This window comes from Oryctolagus cuniculus, chromosome X (genome assembly GCF_051225735.1).
Source record: "Oryctolagus cuniculus isolate XC-2025 breed Fujian yellow rabbit chromosome X, ASM5122573v1, whole genome shotgun sequence".
NCBI classification, from domain to species: domain Eukaryota; kingdom Metazoa; phylum Chordata; class Mammalia; order Lagomorpha; family Leporidae; genus Oryctolagus; species Oryctolagus cuniculus.
The window spans coordinates 134,101,931-134,122,024 of record NC_142888.1 but is presented as its reverse complement, the minus strand read 5'-3'; the positions used below and the strand labels follow the sequence as shown (position 1 = coordinate 134,122,024).

At 37.8% G+C, this 20,094-nt stretch overlaps 1 protein-coding gene across 4 annotated transcripts in view; it reads right to left on the bottom strand.

Moving 5' to 3' along the window:
- Positions 1 to 630: 630 nt before the first annotated feature.
- The window catches only part of VAMP7 (vesicle associated membrane protein 7), a 59,389-nt gene continuing 39,925 nt past the window's right edge, over positions 631 to 20,094 (bottom strand). For all 4 annotated transcript variants that reach the window (XM_002722201.6, XM_017338149.4, XM_070066508.2 and 1 more), the window contains 2 exons: positions 5,689 to 5,781; positions 631 to 2,489 (listed from right to left, as the gene is read on the bottom strand). In XM_002722201.6, coding sequence (XP_002722247.1) covers positions 2,421 to 2,489; positions 5,689 to 5,781 — 162 coding nt within the window. In that variant the 3' untranslated portion in view covers positions 631 to 2,420. The remainder of the gene's footprint in view (positions 2,490 to 5,688; positions 5,782 to 20,094) is intronic.

The window sequence follows — 20,094 nt, the reverse complement described above, 5'->3', positions numbered from 1 at the left end:
GCAAGTATATACTTCAGTTGAAATCTGGATAAGGCCTGGGGAGAACTTAAATAGGCTGTTTTTGTTACTCAAGCCTGTATAAAAACATTCTTCAATACTTAAGTCGCTTAGTATCAGAGGTCAACAAGTGACTAATAATGTTTTGTTGTGCCCTTGCTTTTTGTATATTTCCTCTTTGTTCTTTTTCTGCTTAGTTAACCTTGTCTGCTGCAATGAACATTCTCTTCCATTTTGCCTTCTTTTGAGCCATATCCTTCAGAATAATTCAAATTTTAGAGAGGAAGATTTTTTTCAGAATTCTGATAAATTGGATGACAATCCGTAGAGTTTTTTTTTTTTTTTTCTGTTCTGATTAAACAATGGGTTGAGGATGATAGCTGTGGAGGCTGTGTGGTCATTTCAGGATCTTTCATTGGTTTTGGCATGGGAATTCAGACAGTCCTTCTGTCTTTTGGTTTTGAAGAAATTCCACACAGCTCAGACTATGTTATAAATCTTCACTGAAAGGATCCAGGAAACACTTCTTGGTATGTTTCCAGCATAAGTAAAATTCTTTTATTCTATATACTTTGGCAAAATGTCATCAGAAGAAATTAGATTATAGAAAGAACTTGTAGAACAAGAAACTCATTGTATTACTCTTCAATTTTATTAATGTTTTCAGTTTGTGCATCATTTACAACAAGACATGTGCTTTAAAAAGCATTATTATACATAAATAGACCAAGGAACAGTTAAGTAATTGACTCTTAAAACATGCACTTCAATTTTGTTCAGGTGTGTATAAGAAAGGGCAATAACCTTTAAGCCTTTGTCTTTAGACTAAAAATATTTGGAAATTATTACTTAGGAATGCCAAATGCCTTTCTAGAACAGATGTATTTTCCACAAGGAAAATGTTGATGGAGTTAAAAGGCATTAGTGTTAATAAGGATGGGAAAATACTTGTGCTATGCAAGATCCACAAGGAAAGAGTTCCTGTGGATGTAAAAAAAAGTGTCAAAAATGAATAAGGAAGCATGAATTTAAAGGTTAAGATGGAAAAACAGGAACCATGAACCAGATTATGGGACACATATATATTCAAGGCACATGACTAGGCTAAACAGGTGGCTAGGTTATATAGACTTACTGGTTCTCTCATTGGGATAAGAGTAACTTATAATATAATTTCCATTTAATGGCACTTATTGATAGATAAATGCAATCAGATTCAGGGCAGCAAATGTCTTCCTTTCAGATACACACCAACTACTAGATAACAGATGCCAGAGTAGCTAAGCAGTATGACCATGGTCAAATTTTCTTACACTGAAGTAGAATGGATGCTAAACTGTTTTATATGTTTATATACATCATACTGTCTATTTTCTTTCAGGTTTCACAAAATAACTCTTCAAAATTTAGGCAGATTAAAAAATTTATTAAACCGTAGAGGATGCTCAAACTATGCAACAGGAGTCAAACACAAACTCTGGAGTTGATTGCTGACTGTATTCAGTTTGGGCTTTTCCCATGCTACCTCCTTTTGACTGCTAAAATGCTAGCATATCCACTGGGTTCCCTTCTGTTTCTTTGGTGAATCTGAGGAATTTCCTTCCCTACTCTCTCTATGCCTTCGAATAACAACACAATTACTCTAAATATCCACAGAAGTAAAAGATACACACACACACACACCCCTCACAACCTTCAGCAATTCTCAAATCAACTGCAATAGGGAAGCAGAGAATATCAAGCTATCCATTGTATTGTGAATGATCAGCACACTTAACTTTATTCCTGAAAGTGAATACGAGAAGGACAAGGATAATTCTCTGTGCCACTAATGGGCTAGCAAAATATTCCTCATCTGACTGAAAGGAAAATGTTTAATACTTTACCTGTCTGGGCTCCTAGAAATAAGCAGCACCAACAATTTAATTATGATCCCCAAATAACAACTATTCTCCATTACATTGTTTTGAAGCACCTAAAACTCTTCAGTATCACAAGACATTAAGATGAGATATTAGCAATACTATGTCTTAAATGCTTTTGAGTACACATATAAAGTTCCTTCATAATTCTATTAGACAGTTCTTAAGACTGGTGGTTTCCACCTTGGTGATAGCTTTGTGCAATTACAAACAAAAATATTTCTCTAAGTAGATGACACTAGTTAACAAACAAAAGCAGCACAAAAAAGCCTTTTTAAGGCTACTGCTGCAATGAATGATTCAATCTGAAGTTCATTGGAATAAATTAGTTGATAGAACAAAGATAAATCTGGAGGAATAGAACAAGATTTTAAAAAAAGTGAAAAGAGGGTTGAAGAGACTGGCAGATACCATCTGTCAGTAGTGAAAGGCTTGAGTTACATGGATTGCTTTTAACTTCTTGTTCTCACACATCCTTGGTTACTGGTAATTTGTTCTTTCTTATTTCTTCACACAGTTTGGCCAAGTAAATCCACCACAGAGAGTTGACACAATGATATAGATGAACACCTGGGAGAGGAAGAAGGTAATTTTATTTTCTTGAATCTATGATACACTCCTAAATAATATATAAAGGAAAATAAATCTGTATTAAGTAATTATGATTCCATTACAGTAACACTTCTACACAAACTCATCACACTGTCAAATATTTTCAAAGGCATCAATGGAATTAAAAATTTCCTTTCTCATATAACTCTAGTCTATTTGAATTCCACCATGTTTTCTTCCATGGGACAGAAAGCAGTGGGGTTCCTGATCATCACTACTAACTAGGCTGAATTAGTACTAAAAGCAGCTCTTACTGATGCATCGTTAACAAGTCATAAAGATCACAAATAATCATAATTCTCTTGAAATCTGATTCTGTCATTAACTATATTTTTTATTTTATATATAGATGTCATTTTTCATTATTAGGATGAGAATATATGAAAAAAGTATGAGAAAAGATTCCACATCTATATAAACTATGAGCAAGAATGTTGATATAAACTGTTTAGATGGCACAAACATGATTACCAAATAAAAAGATGATGGTGTAAATAAAACTATAAAAATGCCAATTGTATTATAGATGTGTTATATTTTTAATTCTAGTACTATAATTTTAAATTAAGATATTTTCTAAAAACACTAGGCAATTGTTCATGCTATTATATTTCAAAAAATAGATTGTGGTGCAGTACGTTAATCCTCTGCCTGTGGCACCAGCATCCCATATGGCCGCCGGTTCTAGTACCAGCTGCTCCTCTTCCAATCCAGCTCTCTGCTGTGGCTTGGGAAAGCAGAAGAAGATGGCTCAAGTCCTTGGGCCCCTGCACCTGTGTGGGAGATCGGAAGAAGCTCCTGGCTTTTGGCTTCGGATTGGCGCAGCTCCGGCCATTGTGGCCACTTGGGGAGTGAACCAGCAGACGGAAGACTTTTCTCTGTCTCTCCCTCTCACTGTCTGTAACTCTCTCTCTCAAATAAATAAATAAAATCTTAAGAAATAGATTTAAACATTAGGTTTACTTCATTAAAGTAGTCACCTTATTGGCTTTAAGTAACAACTTTGAGATATCAAAGTAATTTATTTACTTACTCACATGCTTGCAAAAAATGCTTTAATGAGTTACATGCCCACAACCCCCCTAACTAGCAAAGTGTTTTGTTTTCCCTACAAATACTGCAGGAGCAGGGGGTAGGTTGTTAATAAATAGGTTAAAGTAATCACACCATATTCACACATAAACAATAACTCATACATACATATATTCCCCAAATGCAAAGTTACTAACTTGATATAAAGTTGACTGTTTGCCATAGCTGTAATATAGGAATTTGCCAAGCTACAGTACAGTATGTTAGGTGACAATACCTTTTTACAAAGATTGATACCACATTTAGAGCAATACTCTGCATGTAATATAGGTAATTTATAAATATAATCCAAGTTTAACAATAGTTCAGTCACAGACATCAACTGAGATTTCCAAACCGAAGAGTAAGAAAGAAGTCAGGCTCAGGAGTCTTGACTATGTGACTTGATGAACCTGAGCAAGGAAGCACTCAAGTTCATGGCAACTATTTCCATTATAAAATTTACAGAGCTATGATTGCTTGTCTTCTGTTAGATAGGTTCAGCTATTTAAAGTGGAGAAGCCTCAAGCAGAGGTCGTAGAGAAGTGTAGAAGAACTTGGAGATATTTGGGGCTTCTGCAAATGACTGGAGGACAGAGAGGAAAGGCAGCTTTAACCAGCCATGAAATACCTCAGGATAAAGCACTCCCTCACCTTTAGCAGTAGCTGCCAAACTATTGTCAAACTACAAAATGGGTTCAGGACCTCATTATACTCTTAAAAATTAATGAGAACTCAAATAACTGTTATTTAGGTTGATTATAAACATCAACAATTTGCCATATTAGAAATTAAAACTTGGGGCTGGTATTGTGGAATAGCAGGTAAAGCTGCCACCTGTGACACCAGCATTATGTGTGGGTACCAGTTTAAGTCCCAGATGCTCCACTTCCAATCCACCTCCCTGTTAATGGTCTGGGAAAACCAGAGGAAGATGGTCCCTACCACCCATGTGGAAGACCTGGAGGAAGTTGGCTCCTGGCTTGACCAGGCCCAGCCTTGGCCATTGTGACCATCTGGGGAATGAACCAGTGGATGGAAGATCTCTCTGTCTCTATCTCCCACTCTCTCTGTAACTCTTTCAAATAAATAAATCTTTTTTAAAAAAAAAAAAGAAATTAAAACTTGAAAAATACATATATGAAGTAGACATTTGGTACAGTGGTTAAGTCATTGCTTGAGATGCCTGAATCCCATATCGGAGTCCCTGGATTTGAGTCTCGGCTCTGCTTCTGATTCAGCTTCCCATTAATGGAAATCCTGTGAGGCAGCTGGCGATGGAAAAGTACTTAAGTCCCTGCCACTCATGTAGGAGACCTGGAGTGAGTTCCAGGATCCTGGCTTAGGCCTGGACCAGCCCTAGCCCTTGCAGGCATTTGGGAGTGAACCAGAGTATGGTTCCTTTCCAAAATAAATAAAATAAAAATATATTTAGTTTAAAAATAATAAATGTATTAAGATGAAAATTATATTTTTATTAAAATATCTTTCTATGAATTTAGTTTTGTATATTTAATTAGATATAAAATTCTCAATAGGGAGGAGGGGTTTAAGTGGAGATAATATATATTTTTTTTAAAGATTTTAATTATTTGTTTGAAAGGCAGAGTTGAGGGGGGGGAGAGAGAGAGACAGAGAGAGAGAGAGAGAGATCTTTCATCTGTTGATTCATTTCCCAAATGGCTGTAACAGCCAGGGCTGGGGCAGGCTGAAGCAGGAGCCAGGAACTCAACCCAGGTCTCTCACATGGGTTGCAGGGACCCAAGTACTTGAGCCATCATCTGCTATCTCCCAGTGTGCACATTAGCAGGTAGCTGGATAAAGAACTGGAGCAGCCAGGATATGATCTGGTACCCATATGGGATGCTGGTATTGTAGGTGGCAACTTAGCCCTCTATGCCACAACACTAGCCCCAAGATAATATTTCATAGTGACTTCATAGGAAAGTAATTGCTTGGTCATGTGTTTAATCAATAAAAGACATACATAGCACATTTTAGATTCTTAATCACTGAGAAAAAATCCCAGCAACTACTTTCTTACAGACTGAAAAAAAGAATCATACACTAGAAGACAAAAACTTACAATTGACACAATGATGATGATGATAGTAAGCTTGAGATTCTTCATACACATGGCTCGGGCAAGATTTCTGCTGGTAGTTTTGAAGGTGACAGACTACGAAAAAAGTAGTAATTGTTTAATCTCTGCCAGTGACTACATGAATGACTTATAACAATCTACAAAATTTTACTTTCAACAATTCTGTTTAAGTACCAATGTTCTTTACCCCTTCCCTCTCTTTACAAGTAGAGACTAGCCATTCATAATCACTAGTTCCCAAAGCAGGGTCCTACCCACTGGAAAGGCTTACCTTGTTTTTCTTCTCTACTGTAGCAAAGTACATGATATTAAGCGCTTGAAGTGTTTCTTTCTAGTATTACAAAAACATTTCCTCTTTATGTTTCCATTATGAAAGGCTCTTTCTAGGCCAGTTGGATGAAAGTACATTTACCTATTCTGCCCATTATAATCCTGGGATTTTGAGACATAAAAATTAATTTTTCCATAGGATTATCTGCATTTACTTGCCAAAACTCATAGAACTCCATCCCTTCAGTTATCCATTCATTTCTGCATCATTAGTTTCCCAATTTCTATGGAACCATTCCAAACAAGACACAAACAGTTTGAAACAAACAACAGAACTCCTGAATGACCCAATAATTCTACTCCTAGGTATATTCCCAACAAAGATGTATGCACAAATTCACTGAGAGACGTATATACTGACATTTCTAATGCCACTACCTTTCATACCTCAAACTGGAAACTACCCAAATGTCCATCAACTGTACAATGCATAAATACATTACGGTAGGGGCACACAATGGAATGTAATAAACCAATGACAATTAACAATCTATATGGGATCGATCAACCTCATAAACATAATTTGGAAGAAAAGAAATCTGACATGGAGTAAATACTGTATTTCATTAATCTATGCAGAGAAGTTGGGACAGTGATCATCTATAGAGGGGAGTAGTAAATAGAAGAGTAGAAGAAGGCAAGAAAGGGGCTTCTGAGATGCTAGTTATGCTCTAGTTCTTAATCTGGGAGTTGGTTCCACAGGTGTGTTCACTTTGTGAAAACACAACAAGCTGTACCCTTAACAGTTCATAGAATTTTCCATATGTAAGTTATACTTCAATAAATTGGTTTTTTAAAGAGATTTATTTATTTATTTGAAAGTCAGAGTTGCACACAGAGAGAGAAAAGAGGAAGAGAGAGAGAGAGAGAGGTCTTCCAACTGCTGGTTCAGTCCCTAATTAGCCGCAATGGCTGGAGCTGCGCTGATCCAAAGCCAGGGGCCAGGAGCTTCCTCTAGGTCTTCCACGTGGGTACAGGGATCCAAGGACTTGAGCCATCTTCCACTGCATCTTCCATAGCAGAGAGCTGAATTGGAAGTGGAGCAGCCGGGTCTTGAACCAGCACCCATATGGGATGCTGATGCTTCAGGCCAGGGCATTAACCCGCTGTGCCACAGTGCCGGCCCCAAATAAACTGGTTTTTAAAAGCCTACTCCCTTAATCCTTACATTCACCTCCAGCCAAGTACTTCACAAAGTATCTCTGGTATAGCAGCTGACAAAGGCACCAACCTCTGGGTTTCATTTTAGTACAAAGTTGGCAAAGACCCAGCTGTAAGTGACTAGACACTAAACACCAAAACTGATTGCACCTAGCCCTAAATACATACATTGAATAGAATATACTACATCAACTAGGATACATGAGAAGCAGTGGTTAAATGAGAAAACAGAAAGCTATGAAATCAAAATACATAGTCCATGTAGTCCCATTTGTTTTTTGTTGTTGTTGTTTTTTTTTGTTGTTTTTTTGCTGCTGTAGTCTGAGCTTTTAGTGTCATACCTAAAAAAAAAATTAATGCCCAGAACAATGTCAAAAAGATTTTCCCAGATTTCAAGATGGCTGAACAGGGAAGACATTCTGGTTTTGGTAAGGAAGGGGAAAATAGCAAAAGAAAAGCTGAGGAAGTACATTCCCAGGGGAGAGCTGGAGAGAAGCTTGCAGTAGAAACTCTACAGAGGAAAGAGAGATTCCGTGGGGCAGCGTGGAAGGTGTGGACATATAGCAGTGAGCACAGAGATCACACATGACCCTCACAGAAGGGAGCTAGAGGAAATGCCAGCTTTGGAGAGCAAGGTAAAAAACAGACTGTGGCAGGATGTGGTGATACTGCCTGAGGGAGAGCCTTGTGGACCACATTTTCTTTAAGTCCAGCCTGGAGCTCTAACAGAGAGCAGGGTACCTGCCTAATCCAGTGAAAGAAAAGCATGTTTCTTTCTCCCATCCCTCCACAAGAGCATCCAGCAATTGGTGGGGAGAAGGCACCATTTTGACACCAGTATAGGCTGTGGAGGCTCTTGCTCATTCCTATTACCAGGAGATTTTGCCAGAGGGAAAAATCCATGTTTCCCACTGATTTTGAGTCTGGCTGGGAGGGTTGACAGGGAACTGGGCACCCACTTAGGACTGTGAAGTGCCTCTACCTCAACATATAGGCTCTGGGGCTCAAACTGCCAAGGTAGAGCACCAACAGGCAGTTGGTTCTGGGAATGCCTCTGCTCTCCATGGATGAGGCAGGCTCTTAGGGTGGAGTAGATCTTCTGCACCCCATGACTATGAGAGCCTTGGGTGCTGTGACAGTAGGGATTCTGTGACTGGACAATAGGGCATGGGGTACAGCTAGATTTCTGGGCAATCACTGCAGCTGGCATCAGAGGCTCAGAGATCTCATGGGCTGGGGTTTGTCACTGCAGAGGGTTCCTGGCTCTCACTGAGATGTACATTGACCCTTTGTTCAGCATGGATGGAGGTTGTACCCATTGTGGACTAACCCCAGTTACTGATCACCTTGGAAGAGAGGAGATGAGGTTATGATTATGTCAACAGGCGTGATCATATCCTCTCTCCTGCTAACAATAGAGATCTACCATGCCCAACTTGGGTGTCACCCTGGATTCTCACCCCACTCTGGAGAACTGACCAGTGCTCCTGGCCATACCCAGCACATGCCTCTGGGTAGTCACTGAAAGAGCAGACACTCCACTAAGCCACAGAGACACAGTTCAAAGATGAAATCCATTAGAGGAGAAAACCACCAAGTATTTCCACAAATGTCTAAAAATAAATGGAAAAATTCAATAAACAACAATAAAGAAGACAACATGACTCCCCCAACGGAACACAACAATACTTCTATATTAAATTGTGAAGATGAAGGGATTGATGAAATGCCCAAAAAGGAATTCAACAGAATGATGATAGGATTACTCAGAAGCAACGAGAAGCAAATTCCTGAGTTAAAAAATCTGTACATGATATGGATGAAAAATTTTCCCATGAGATTGAGACTCTGAAGAGAAATCAAACTGAAATATTAGAAATGAAGAATCTAATATGTCAAATAAAAATACAGGGGAAAGCCTTAACAACAGAATTGGTGAGGCAGAAGAAACAACATTCAACCTAGAAGACAAATCTTTGGAAATATCTCAGTCAGACCAACAAAAAAAGGAGAAGGAGTTAGAAAAAGTAAAAACAGTGTTTGAGATTTATGAGATACTATCAAATGACCCAACATACAGGTTGAAGGTGTGGAAGGAGAGACTGGATCAGAAGGCCTTTTCAGTGAAATAGTAACAGAAAACTTCCCTAATTTGGAGAAAGGGACATCAAGTACAGGAAGTACACAGAACTCCTAATAGACATGACCAGAAAAGACCTTCACCATAACACATTGAAGTCAAAATTTCAACAGAAAAATCTAAAGAAAAGATTCTAAAGTGTTCATGAGAGAAATGCCAGATTTTTTTAGAGGATCTCCAATTATACTCTCAGCTGATTTCTCATCAGAAACCCTATAGGCTAGGAGAAAATGGAGAGACACAGCCCAGTTTTTTTTTAAATTGTCAACCCAGAATGCCATACCCTGGCAAAGCTCTCATTTATGAGTGAAGGTGAAGTAAAGGCCTTCCTTAACAAACAGAAATTGAGAGATTTTTGTCACCACTTGTCCATCATAACAAAAGATACTTAAAGATGTGCTACATACAAAGAATGTGAAGGCAAAAAAATCTCCTAGTAAAAGTACAAAGAAAATCAATGCAGGCAATAGGAATATTTATGAAAAAATTGCAGAGCCAATCATTACTTATCAACAATAACCATGAATGTAAATGGAGTAAATTCTCCAATTAAAAGATATAGACTGGCTGAATGGATTAAAAAACAAGACCCATCTATTTGCTGCCTACAAGAAACACATCTCATCAACAAAGATACATACAGACTGAAAGTGAAAGGATAGAAAAAATATTCCATGCTAACAGAAAGCAAAAATGCGCAGGTGTAGCCATCCTAATATCAGAAAAAATAGACTTTAACATAAAAACTGTTAAAAGAGACAGAAAAGGGCATTAATGCAACAGGACAATGTGACTATAATAAATGTATATGCACTCAATGTCAGGATGGCTGGCTATTTAAAGCAAATGTTAATGGATCTAATGGAGACATAGACTCCAATATAATGGTAATAGGGGTCTTCAATCTGGCTTTCATTTTTTTTTTTTATTTGACAGATAGACAGTGAGAGAGAGAGAGAGAGAGAGAAAGGTCTTCCTTCCATTGGTTCACCCCCCAAATGGCTGCCACAGCTGGAGCTATGCCGATCTGAAGCCAGGCGCCAGGTGCTTCCTCCTGGTCTCCCATATGGGTGCAGGGGCCCAAGGACTTGGGCCATTCTCCATTGCCCTCCTGGGCTACAGCAGAGAGCTGGACTGGAAGAGGAGCAACCAGGACTAGAACCCGGTGCCCGTATGGGATCCTGGCGCAGCAGGTGGAGGAGTAACCTAGTGAGCCACAGCACAGGCCCTTAACATCCCACTTTCACCAATGGGCAGATCAACCACACAGAAAATCAACAGAACTAATCTAAACTATGGATCAAATAGACCTAATTGATATATACAGAACATTTCATCCCACAGCTAAACAAAACACATTCTTTTCATCAGTGCATGTAACTTTCTCTAGGGCAGACCATATGCTAGGCCATAAAGCTAGTCTCAGCAAATGCAAAAAAAATGAAATCAAACCATGTATCTTTTCTGACCACAATGGAATGAAGCTGGAAATTAACAACCTAAGAATCTCTAGAAAATATGCAAACACACAGAGACTGAACAGCATGCTCCTGAATGAACAGTGGGTCATGGAAGAAATCAGAAGAGGAACAAAAAAAAATTCCTGGAAATGAATGAAGATGAAAATACAACATATCAAACTTAAGAGATACAGGAAAAGCAGTGCTAAGAGGGAAGTTCATAGCAATTAGTGCCTACATCAAGAAATTGGAAAGGGATCAAATAAATGAGCTATCAATGCACCTTAAGGACCTAGAAAAACAGCAACAAAACAAACCCAAAGTTAATAGGAGGAAAGATAATTAAAATTAGAGAAGAAATAGACAGAATTGAAACAAAAATACTAAAGAACAGTGAAATACAGAGCTGTGTGTTTTTTTTTTTTGAAAAAAAAAATAAACAAAGTTGATACACATTCGTCCAACTAACCAAAAAAGAGGGAGAAGACCTAAATTAATAAAATCAGAGATGAAAAAGGAGATGTAACAATGGATACCACAGAAATGAAAAGAATCATCAAGAAATACTATAGCTACAGGCCAACAAGTAGGAAAGTCCAGGAGAAATGGATAGATTCCTAGACACATGCAATGTATCAAACTTGAGTAATGAAGACATGCAAAACCTAAACAGACCAATAAATAACCAAGATGGAGATTGAATCAGTAATAAAGACACTCCCAACAAAGAAAAGCCTGGGACTGGATGGCTTCACCACTGAATTATACCAAGCCTTTAAAGAGGAACTAATTCCAATTCTTCTCAAGTTAATCAAAACAACTGATAGGGAGGCAATCCTCCCAAGCTCTTTTTTTATTTATTTGAAATACAGAGTTACAGAGTTACAGAGAGAGAGAGAGAGAGGTCTTTCATTTTATGGTTCACTCCCCAGATGACCACAATGGCCAGAGCTGACCTGATCCTAAGCCAGAAGCCAGGAGCTTCTTCTAGGTCTGCCATGTGGGTGCATGGACCCAAGGACTTTAACCATCTTCCACTGCTTTCCTAGGTCATAGCAGAGAGCCAGATAGGAAGTGGAGCAGCTGAGACTCAAAATGGCACCCATATGGGATGCTCGGTGCTGCAGGCTGGGGCTTTAACCTACTGTGCCACAGTGCCGGTCCCCCCAAGCTCTTTCTATGAGGCCAGCATCACCTTAATTCCAAAATCAGAAAAAAAGATACAACATGGCCGGCGTCCCAGCTCACTTGGCTACCTGTGGTGCTGGCACCCCGGGTTCTAGTCCAGGTTGGGGTGCCAGATTCTGTCCCAGTTGCTCCTCTTCCAGTCCAGCTCTCTGCTGTGGCCCGAGAAGGCAGTGGAGGATGGCCCAAGTGCTTGGGCCCTGCACCTGCATGGGAGACCAGGAGGAAGCACCTGGCTCCTGGCTTCGGATTGGCACAGCTCGCCGGCCATAGCGGCCATTTGGGGAGTGAACCAATGGAAGGAAGACCTTTCTCTCTGTGTCTCTCTCTCTCACTGTCTAACTCTGCCTGTCAAAAAAAAAAAAAAAAGATACAACAAAGAAAGAGAACTACAGGCCAATATCCCTACAAAAAAATAGATGTAAAAATTCTCAACAGCACATTAGAAAGATCTTTCACCTGGACCAGGTATGATTTATCCTTGGTATGCAGAGATGGTTCAATATATGCAAATCAATAAATGTGATATATCACATTAACAAACCAAAGAATAAAAACCATATGATTATTTCAATAGATGCAGAGAAAGTATATGATAAAATACAACACCCTGGCCGGCACCGCGGCTCACTAGGCTAATCCTCTGCCTGCGGCACCGGCACCCTGGGTTCTAGTCCCAGTTGGGGTGCCAGATTCTGTCCTGGTTGCTCCTCTTCCAGTCTAGCTCTCTGCTGTGGCCCAGGAAGGCAGTGAAGGATGGCCCAAGTGCTTGGGCCCTGCACCCGCATGGGAGACCAGGAGGAAGCACCTGGCTCCTGGCTTCGGATAGGCACGGTGCACTGGCCGTGGCGGCCATTTGGGAGGGTGAACCAATGGAAAAGGAAGACCTTTCTCTCTGTCTCTCTCTCTCTCTCACTCTCTAACTCTGCCTGTCAAAAAAAAAACACAACACCCTTTCATGATGAAAACTTTAAGCAAATTGGATACAGAAAGAATATTCACATACACAATCAAAGCAATTTATGACAACCCCACAGTCAGCATCATACTGAGTGGGGAAAAGTTGGAAGCATGTCCACTAAGATCCAGAATCAGATAAGGATGCCTACTTTCAGCATTGCTATTCACTATAATCCTGTAAGTTTTAGCCAGAGCCATCAGGCAAGAAAAAGAAATCAAAGGTACACAAATTGGAAATGAGGAAGTCAAATTATCTGCAGATGACATGATTCTATATATAGGGGGACCAAAAGACCACACTGAGAGACCTCTAGAACTCTTAAGAGAGTTTGGTAAAGTTGCAGGATATAATATGAATGTATAAACATCAACGACAGGCAATGCCATGGCTGAGAAAGAACTTCTAAGATCAGTCTTATTCTCAATAGCTACAAAGAAATTTAAATAACTTAGAATAAACTTAACCAAGGAAGTGAAACATTTCTATGATGAAAATTACAAAACATTACATAAAGAAATAGAAGGCACAAAAAAATGGAAAAATCTTTCACATTTGTGGATTAGGAGAATTAATATCATCAAAATGTTCATATTATCAAAAGCAATTTATAGATTCCACGCAATCACCATCAAAAAATACCAACAATATTGTTCTCAGATCTAGAAAAATCAATGATACAATTCATATGGAAACACAAGAGACCCTGCATAGCTAAAGCAATCTTATACAACAAAAACAAAGCTGGAGGCATACCAAGACCAGACTTGGAGACATACTACAGGGCAGTTATAATCAAAACAGCCTGGTACTGGCACAAAAATTGAAATGCAGACCTATGGAACAGAAAAGAAACCCCAGAAATCAATCTATGCCTCTACAACCAACTAATCTTTCACAAGGGAGCTAAAATCAATCCCTGGAGAAAGGACAGTCTCTTCAACAAATGATGCTGGGAAAATTTGATATTCACAGGCATAAGTATGAAGCATAAAAAGTCAACTCTAAATGATTAAGGATCTAAATCTATGATCTGATATCAAAATTACTAGAGGAGAATATTGGGGAAACTTTGTAAGACATTGGCATAGGCAAAGACTTCTTGGAAAAACCCCAGAAAAACAGGCAATCAAAGTCACAATAGACAAATGAGATTACATCAAGCTGAGAAGCCTCTGTACTGCAAATGAAACACTCAGCAAAGTGAAGAGGCAATTGATAGAATGGGGAAAAACATTTGCAAACTATGCAACTGATAAAGGGTTAATATGCAGAATCTGTAAAGAGCTCAAGAAACTAAACAACAACAAAACACACAATCCAGTTAAGAAATGGGCAAAGGACTTGAACAGGCATTTTTCAAAAGAGAAAATTCAAATGGACAGGGAAATGCAAATCAAACCACAATGAGGTTTCACCTCTCCCCAATTAGAATGGCTCTCATACATAAATCAACAAACAATAAATGCTGGCAAGGATGTGGGGAAAAAGGTAGCCTAATCTACTCTTGGTGCCCATGTAAACTAGTACAGCCATTGTGGAAGACAATATGGTGATACCTCAGAAAGCTGAAAGTAGATATACCATATGACCCAGCCATCTCACTCCAGGGAATTTACCCAAAATTACTTCAGCATATGAAAGAGTTATCTGTATTCCCATATTTATTGCAGCTCAACTCACAACAGCTAAGATATGGAGTTAACTCAGAAGTTCATCACCTGATGACTGGGCAAAGGAATTATTATATATATATTAATATATATATATATAATATATATATGAGAGAGAGAGACAATGAGAATGAATATGGAATACTATCCAGCCTCAAAAAAGAATAAAATCCTATCTGTAGTAACAAAATGGATGCAACTGGAAACCATTATACTTAGTGAAATAAGTCAGTCCCAAAATGACAGATACCATATGGTTTCCCTGATTCATGGTAACTAATACAGTACCTAAAATGTAAAGTATTAGAGTGAAACTGACATTTGGAGATCTGATGATTGTTTACAGCCTCTGTTTCTACTGATGGGAAACAGTGTTTGTTTCCTTTATACTATTTGTTGAACTCTTGGTAGAAGGGTAATCTTATGAATATAAAATTAAACAGAAAATAGATCTTTGTAAAAAGTAAGAATGGGAATGGGAGAGGGAGGCAGAAGAAGGGTGGGGGCGTGGGATTGGAAGAATCACTATGTTCCTAAATCTGGTTATATGAAATAAATAAAATTTGTTCAGCTTAAAATAATTTAAAAATTAAAAACAAAAAACAGATTTTCCCCTATGTTTTCTTCTAGGATTTTATAGTTTCAAGTCTTATGTTTAATCTTTAATCTATTCTGAGTAGATTTTTGTATATTGTGTAAGGGTCTAATTTTATTTCTTTGCATATGGATATACAGTTTTCCCCAAATCATTTATTGCAGAGACCATTCTTTCTCTATTGCATGTTCTTGGCATCCTGTCAAAGATTATTTTATTATATATGCCTGGGTTTATTTCTAGGCTCTCTAATCTGTAACATTCATTATGTCTCCATTTTTTTTTTTAGATTATTTATTTGAGAGGCAAGGTTAGAGAGAGAGGGAAAGACAGAGAGAGGTCTTCCATCTGCTGGGTTCACTCCTCAAATGGCTGCAAAGGCCAGAGCTGGGCTGATCTGAGAGGAGCCAGGAGCTTCTTCCAGGTCTTCCACATGGGTACAGGGGCCCAAGCACTTGGGCCATCTTCCACTGCTTTCCCAGGCCATCAGCAGGGAGCTGGATCAGAAGATAGCAGCTGGGACAGAAACCGGTGCCCATATGGGATGCCAGCATAGCAGGTCAAGGCTTAATCTACTACACCACAGTGTCGACCCCTATGTCTCCATTTTTATGCCAGTACCATATTACCATATTGCTTTAATTAGGCTTTGTAATATAACTTGAAATAAAAGTGTGATGATTCCAACTTTTTTTTTCTTTATCAAATTATTTTGGCTATTTGGGGTCTTTGTTGGTCCAAATCAGTTTTACTGTTTTCTCTAGCCTGTGGAAAATGTCATTGGAATTTTGATAGGGACTGCATTGAATTAATAGTTTGCTTCATATGGATATTTTCACAATACTGATTGCTCTAATCCATGAACACAGGATATCTTTCCATTTGTGTCATCTTCAATTTCTTTCATTAATATTTTATAGTTTTCATTATAGAGATCTTCCCCTCTTTGATTAAGTTTATTCAGAGATATTTCATTTCATGATTATTGTAATTACAATTGTTTTCTTGATTTTTTTCTGATAGTTCACTATTGGCGTATACTCACTATTGGCATGGATCTTAAATTTTCTTGCAAAGAAAAATAAACATTTTTTTAAAAAAAGATTTATTTATTTGAGAGGCAGAATTTCAGAGAGACAGATACAGAGATCTTCCATCTGCTAGTTCAATCCCCAAGTGGTCAAAATGGTTAGGGCTGTGTCAGGTGAAGCCAGGAACTTCTTATGGGTCTCACACGTAGGTACAGGGGTCCAGGGACTTGGGCCATCTTCTGCTGCTTTCCCAGGCTTATTAGCAGGGAGCTGGATTCGAAGTAGAGCAGCTGGAACTCGAACCAGCTCCCTTAGATGTCGGCACTGTAGGCCAGGGCTTAACCTGCTGTGCCACAGTACTGGCCCCTAAACTTATCTTTTAATTACATTTTCCATGAACTTTTGAAAGTTCCCTCATAGAAACACATACTGATTTGCAAGTTGGTGATTTTGTACAACTTGACTGATTTTTTTAATTAGCTCTAACACTGTGTGTGTGTGTGTGTGTGTGTGTGTAATCTTTAGGGTTTTTATATATAAGATCATATTGTCTGCAAATGGGGATAATTTGACTTCCTCCTTTCCAATTCAGATTCCCTTTATAGCTTCCTTTTGCCTAATTGCTCTGGCAGAGACTTCTTTTGGAAATGTTAGTCATTTTCTGTGCATAGGTTTTTCACCTCCTTAGTTCAATTTATTCCTAAAGGGCTTTTTTATGTGGGTTTTCTTGGTACCATTGTAAGGAAAATTTTGTAAGGGAGAGGGAGGGAGAGGGAGAGAGGGAGAGGGAGGGAGAGGGGGAGGGAGGGAGAGATGGGGGGAGAGAGATGGGGGAGAGAGAGGGGGAGAGAGAATGAATCTTCCATCCACTGGTTCACTTCCCAAATGGGCACAACAGCTGGGGCTGGGCCAGGCTGAAGGAAGGAGCCTGGGACTCCTTCCAGGTCTCCAATGCCAGTGCAGGGGCCCAAATACTTGGGTCATCTTCTGCTGCTTTCCCAGGAGCATTAGCAGGAAGCTGGATTGGAGTGGAGCAGTTGGGACTTGAGCAAGCACTCATATGTGGATGGTGGCTTAACCCACTGTCCCACAATGTTGGCCCTGCTATTGATTTTTGTATGTTGATTATATACTTCGCCACTTTACTGAATTCATTTATTATTTCTCAGGGTTTTTTTTTTTGTGGTTATATGTATGTTTTCTACATAAATGATTGAGTCATCTGAAAACAAGATACTTTTACCTCTTCTTTTTCAATGTTTTATTACTTTTTCTTGCCTACTTGTCATGACTAGTACTTTAGTACTATGTTGAATAGATGTGGCAACAGATGGCATCTTTGCCTTGTTTCCGATCTTAGAGGAAAACTTTTCAACTTTTCACTGTTCAGTGTGATGCTAGCTATAGGTTTTTCATAATGTTGTCTTTATTATGTTGAGATAATTCTATTCCTAGTTTGTTGAGAATTTTTATCATGAAGGGGTGCTGACATTTTAAATGTTCTCTCCATCTATTCATATTATAATATAATTTTTATCCTTCATTATGTTAATATAGTATGTTACATTAACTGATTTGTGCATAATGAATCAACCTTGCTTCCTCTCATTTCTGGGATAATTCCCACTTGGTCAAGATGTATGAATCTTTTAATGCACTGTTGCATTAGGCTTGATTGTACTTTATTGGAGGATTTGTGCATCTATATTCATCTGAAATACTGGTCTACAGTTTTCTTGTAGTATCTTTGTCTAACTTTGGTGATGTTAGCCTCAAAAAATGAGTTTGGCAATGTTTACTTTTTAATTTGTTTGGGAGAGCTTAAGAAGGACTTGTGTTTTACTTAGGGCAAGGTTAACTATACGATCATTAAGTGTACTGAAAGTAGATCATTGTAAAAATTAAGAGGGAGGGAGAGGAAGGGATGGATAGTGGGTAGGAGTGGGGGGAAGTGCCATTATGTTCCTAAAATGGTATAAACATATATAAATATATAGAAGGGCTGGTGCTAATTCTTTAAATTTTTTAGTAAAACTCGTCAATGAATCCATCTGGTCTTGGGCTTTTCTTTCTTAGAATTTTTTGACTACTGATTCAATCTCCTTATTCCATATTAGTCTATTCAGGTTTTGTATTTCTTCATGACTCAGTCTTGGTAGGTTGTATGTTGCTAGGAATTTATCATTTAGGTTATCCAGTTTCTTGGCATATAGGTTGGCCAAATGGATAAAACAAACAAGACACAAGTATATGATGCCTACAAGAAATGTATTTCACAGATAAAGACATAGGCTGAAAGTGAAGCGTTGGAAAAAGATAAACCATGCAAATGGAAAGCAAGACACCAGGAAAAGCTATACTCATATCAGATAAAACAGCAAGATTTCAAAAAGACGACATACCAACGTAAATATACACACACCCAATACCAAATCACACAAATACATACAGCAAATATTATTGGATCTAAGGGATAGACTCCAATGCAATAATAGCTGGGGATACCCCACTGTCATCAATGGACTGATCATCAAGATAGACAATAAACAAAGACAAGTCAGAATTGAGCTGTACTATTGCGAAATGGATCTGAGAGACATTTACAGAACATTTCATTCAACAGCTAAGAATTATACATTCTTCTTATTAGCACATGGAACATTTTCCAGGATAGACCATGTATTAGGCTACATTTTAAGTCTCAACAAATTTTAAAAATTTGAAATAATACCATGTATCTTCTCAGATCTCAATGAAATAAAACTAGAAATCAACAAAAGGAATAATAGAAAATTAAAAATATATATGGAAATTGAACATGCTCCTGAATGATCAATGGATAATTGAAGAAATTAAAAAGTAAATAAAAAATTTCCTGAAACAAATGAAACTGAAAAACAAACACATAAAAATATGTGGGATACATAAAAATCTGTATTAACAGGGAAGTTTATAACAATAAGTGCACACATCAAAGAAATTCAAAGACTTCAAATAAGCAGTCTAACAATTCACCTTAAGGATTTAAAAAAGCAAGCAAACCAAACCTGTTAGCAGGACAAGAAATAAGAACCAGAGAAGAAATTATTGAAATTGAAAATTTAAAAAATACAAAAGATCAACAAAATGAAAAGCTGGCTTTTAAAAATCAGAAAAACCTTTAAGCCAGAGTAACAAAGAAAAATGGGAATAATCCAAATATATACAATTGGAAATGGAAAAGGAGATACTTTAACTAATATCAGAGATATATAAAGGGTCATAAAAAACAATTATGAACAACTACATACTAACAAATTGGGAAATCCTGAAGACACAGATATGCTTCTGGACACATCAAAGTTACCAATATTAAAGCAAAAGGATATAGAAAATTTAAACAGACCAGTAACAAGTAATAAGATTACAGCAATAATTAAAAATCTCCTATCAAAGAAAAGTGCAAGAACTGATGACTTTACAGTAAATTGTACAAAATATTAAAAGAACTAATACCAATACTTCTAAAATTATTCCAAGAAATCAGAAAGGATGGAACTCTGTCACACTCTTTATAAGGCCAGCATTACTCTGATATCAAAGCCAAATAGACAATACAAAAAGAAAACTACAGACCAATATCTTTAATGAGCTATATGTAAAACTTCTGAACAAAATATTAACAAACCAAACCCAACACTACATCAAAAAGATCACACATGATAAACAAGTGGGATTTATCTCAAAGATGCAAGGATGGTTCAACAGTTGCAAATCAATGAATGCAATAAATAATATAAGAATGAATAATAAAAACCTTATTATCATCTCAGTATTGCAGAAAAAGCATTTAAGGTTAAACATTCCTTTATGATA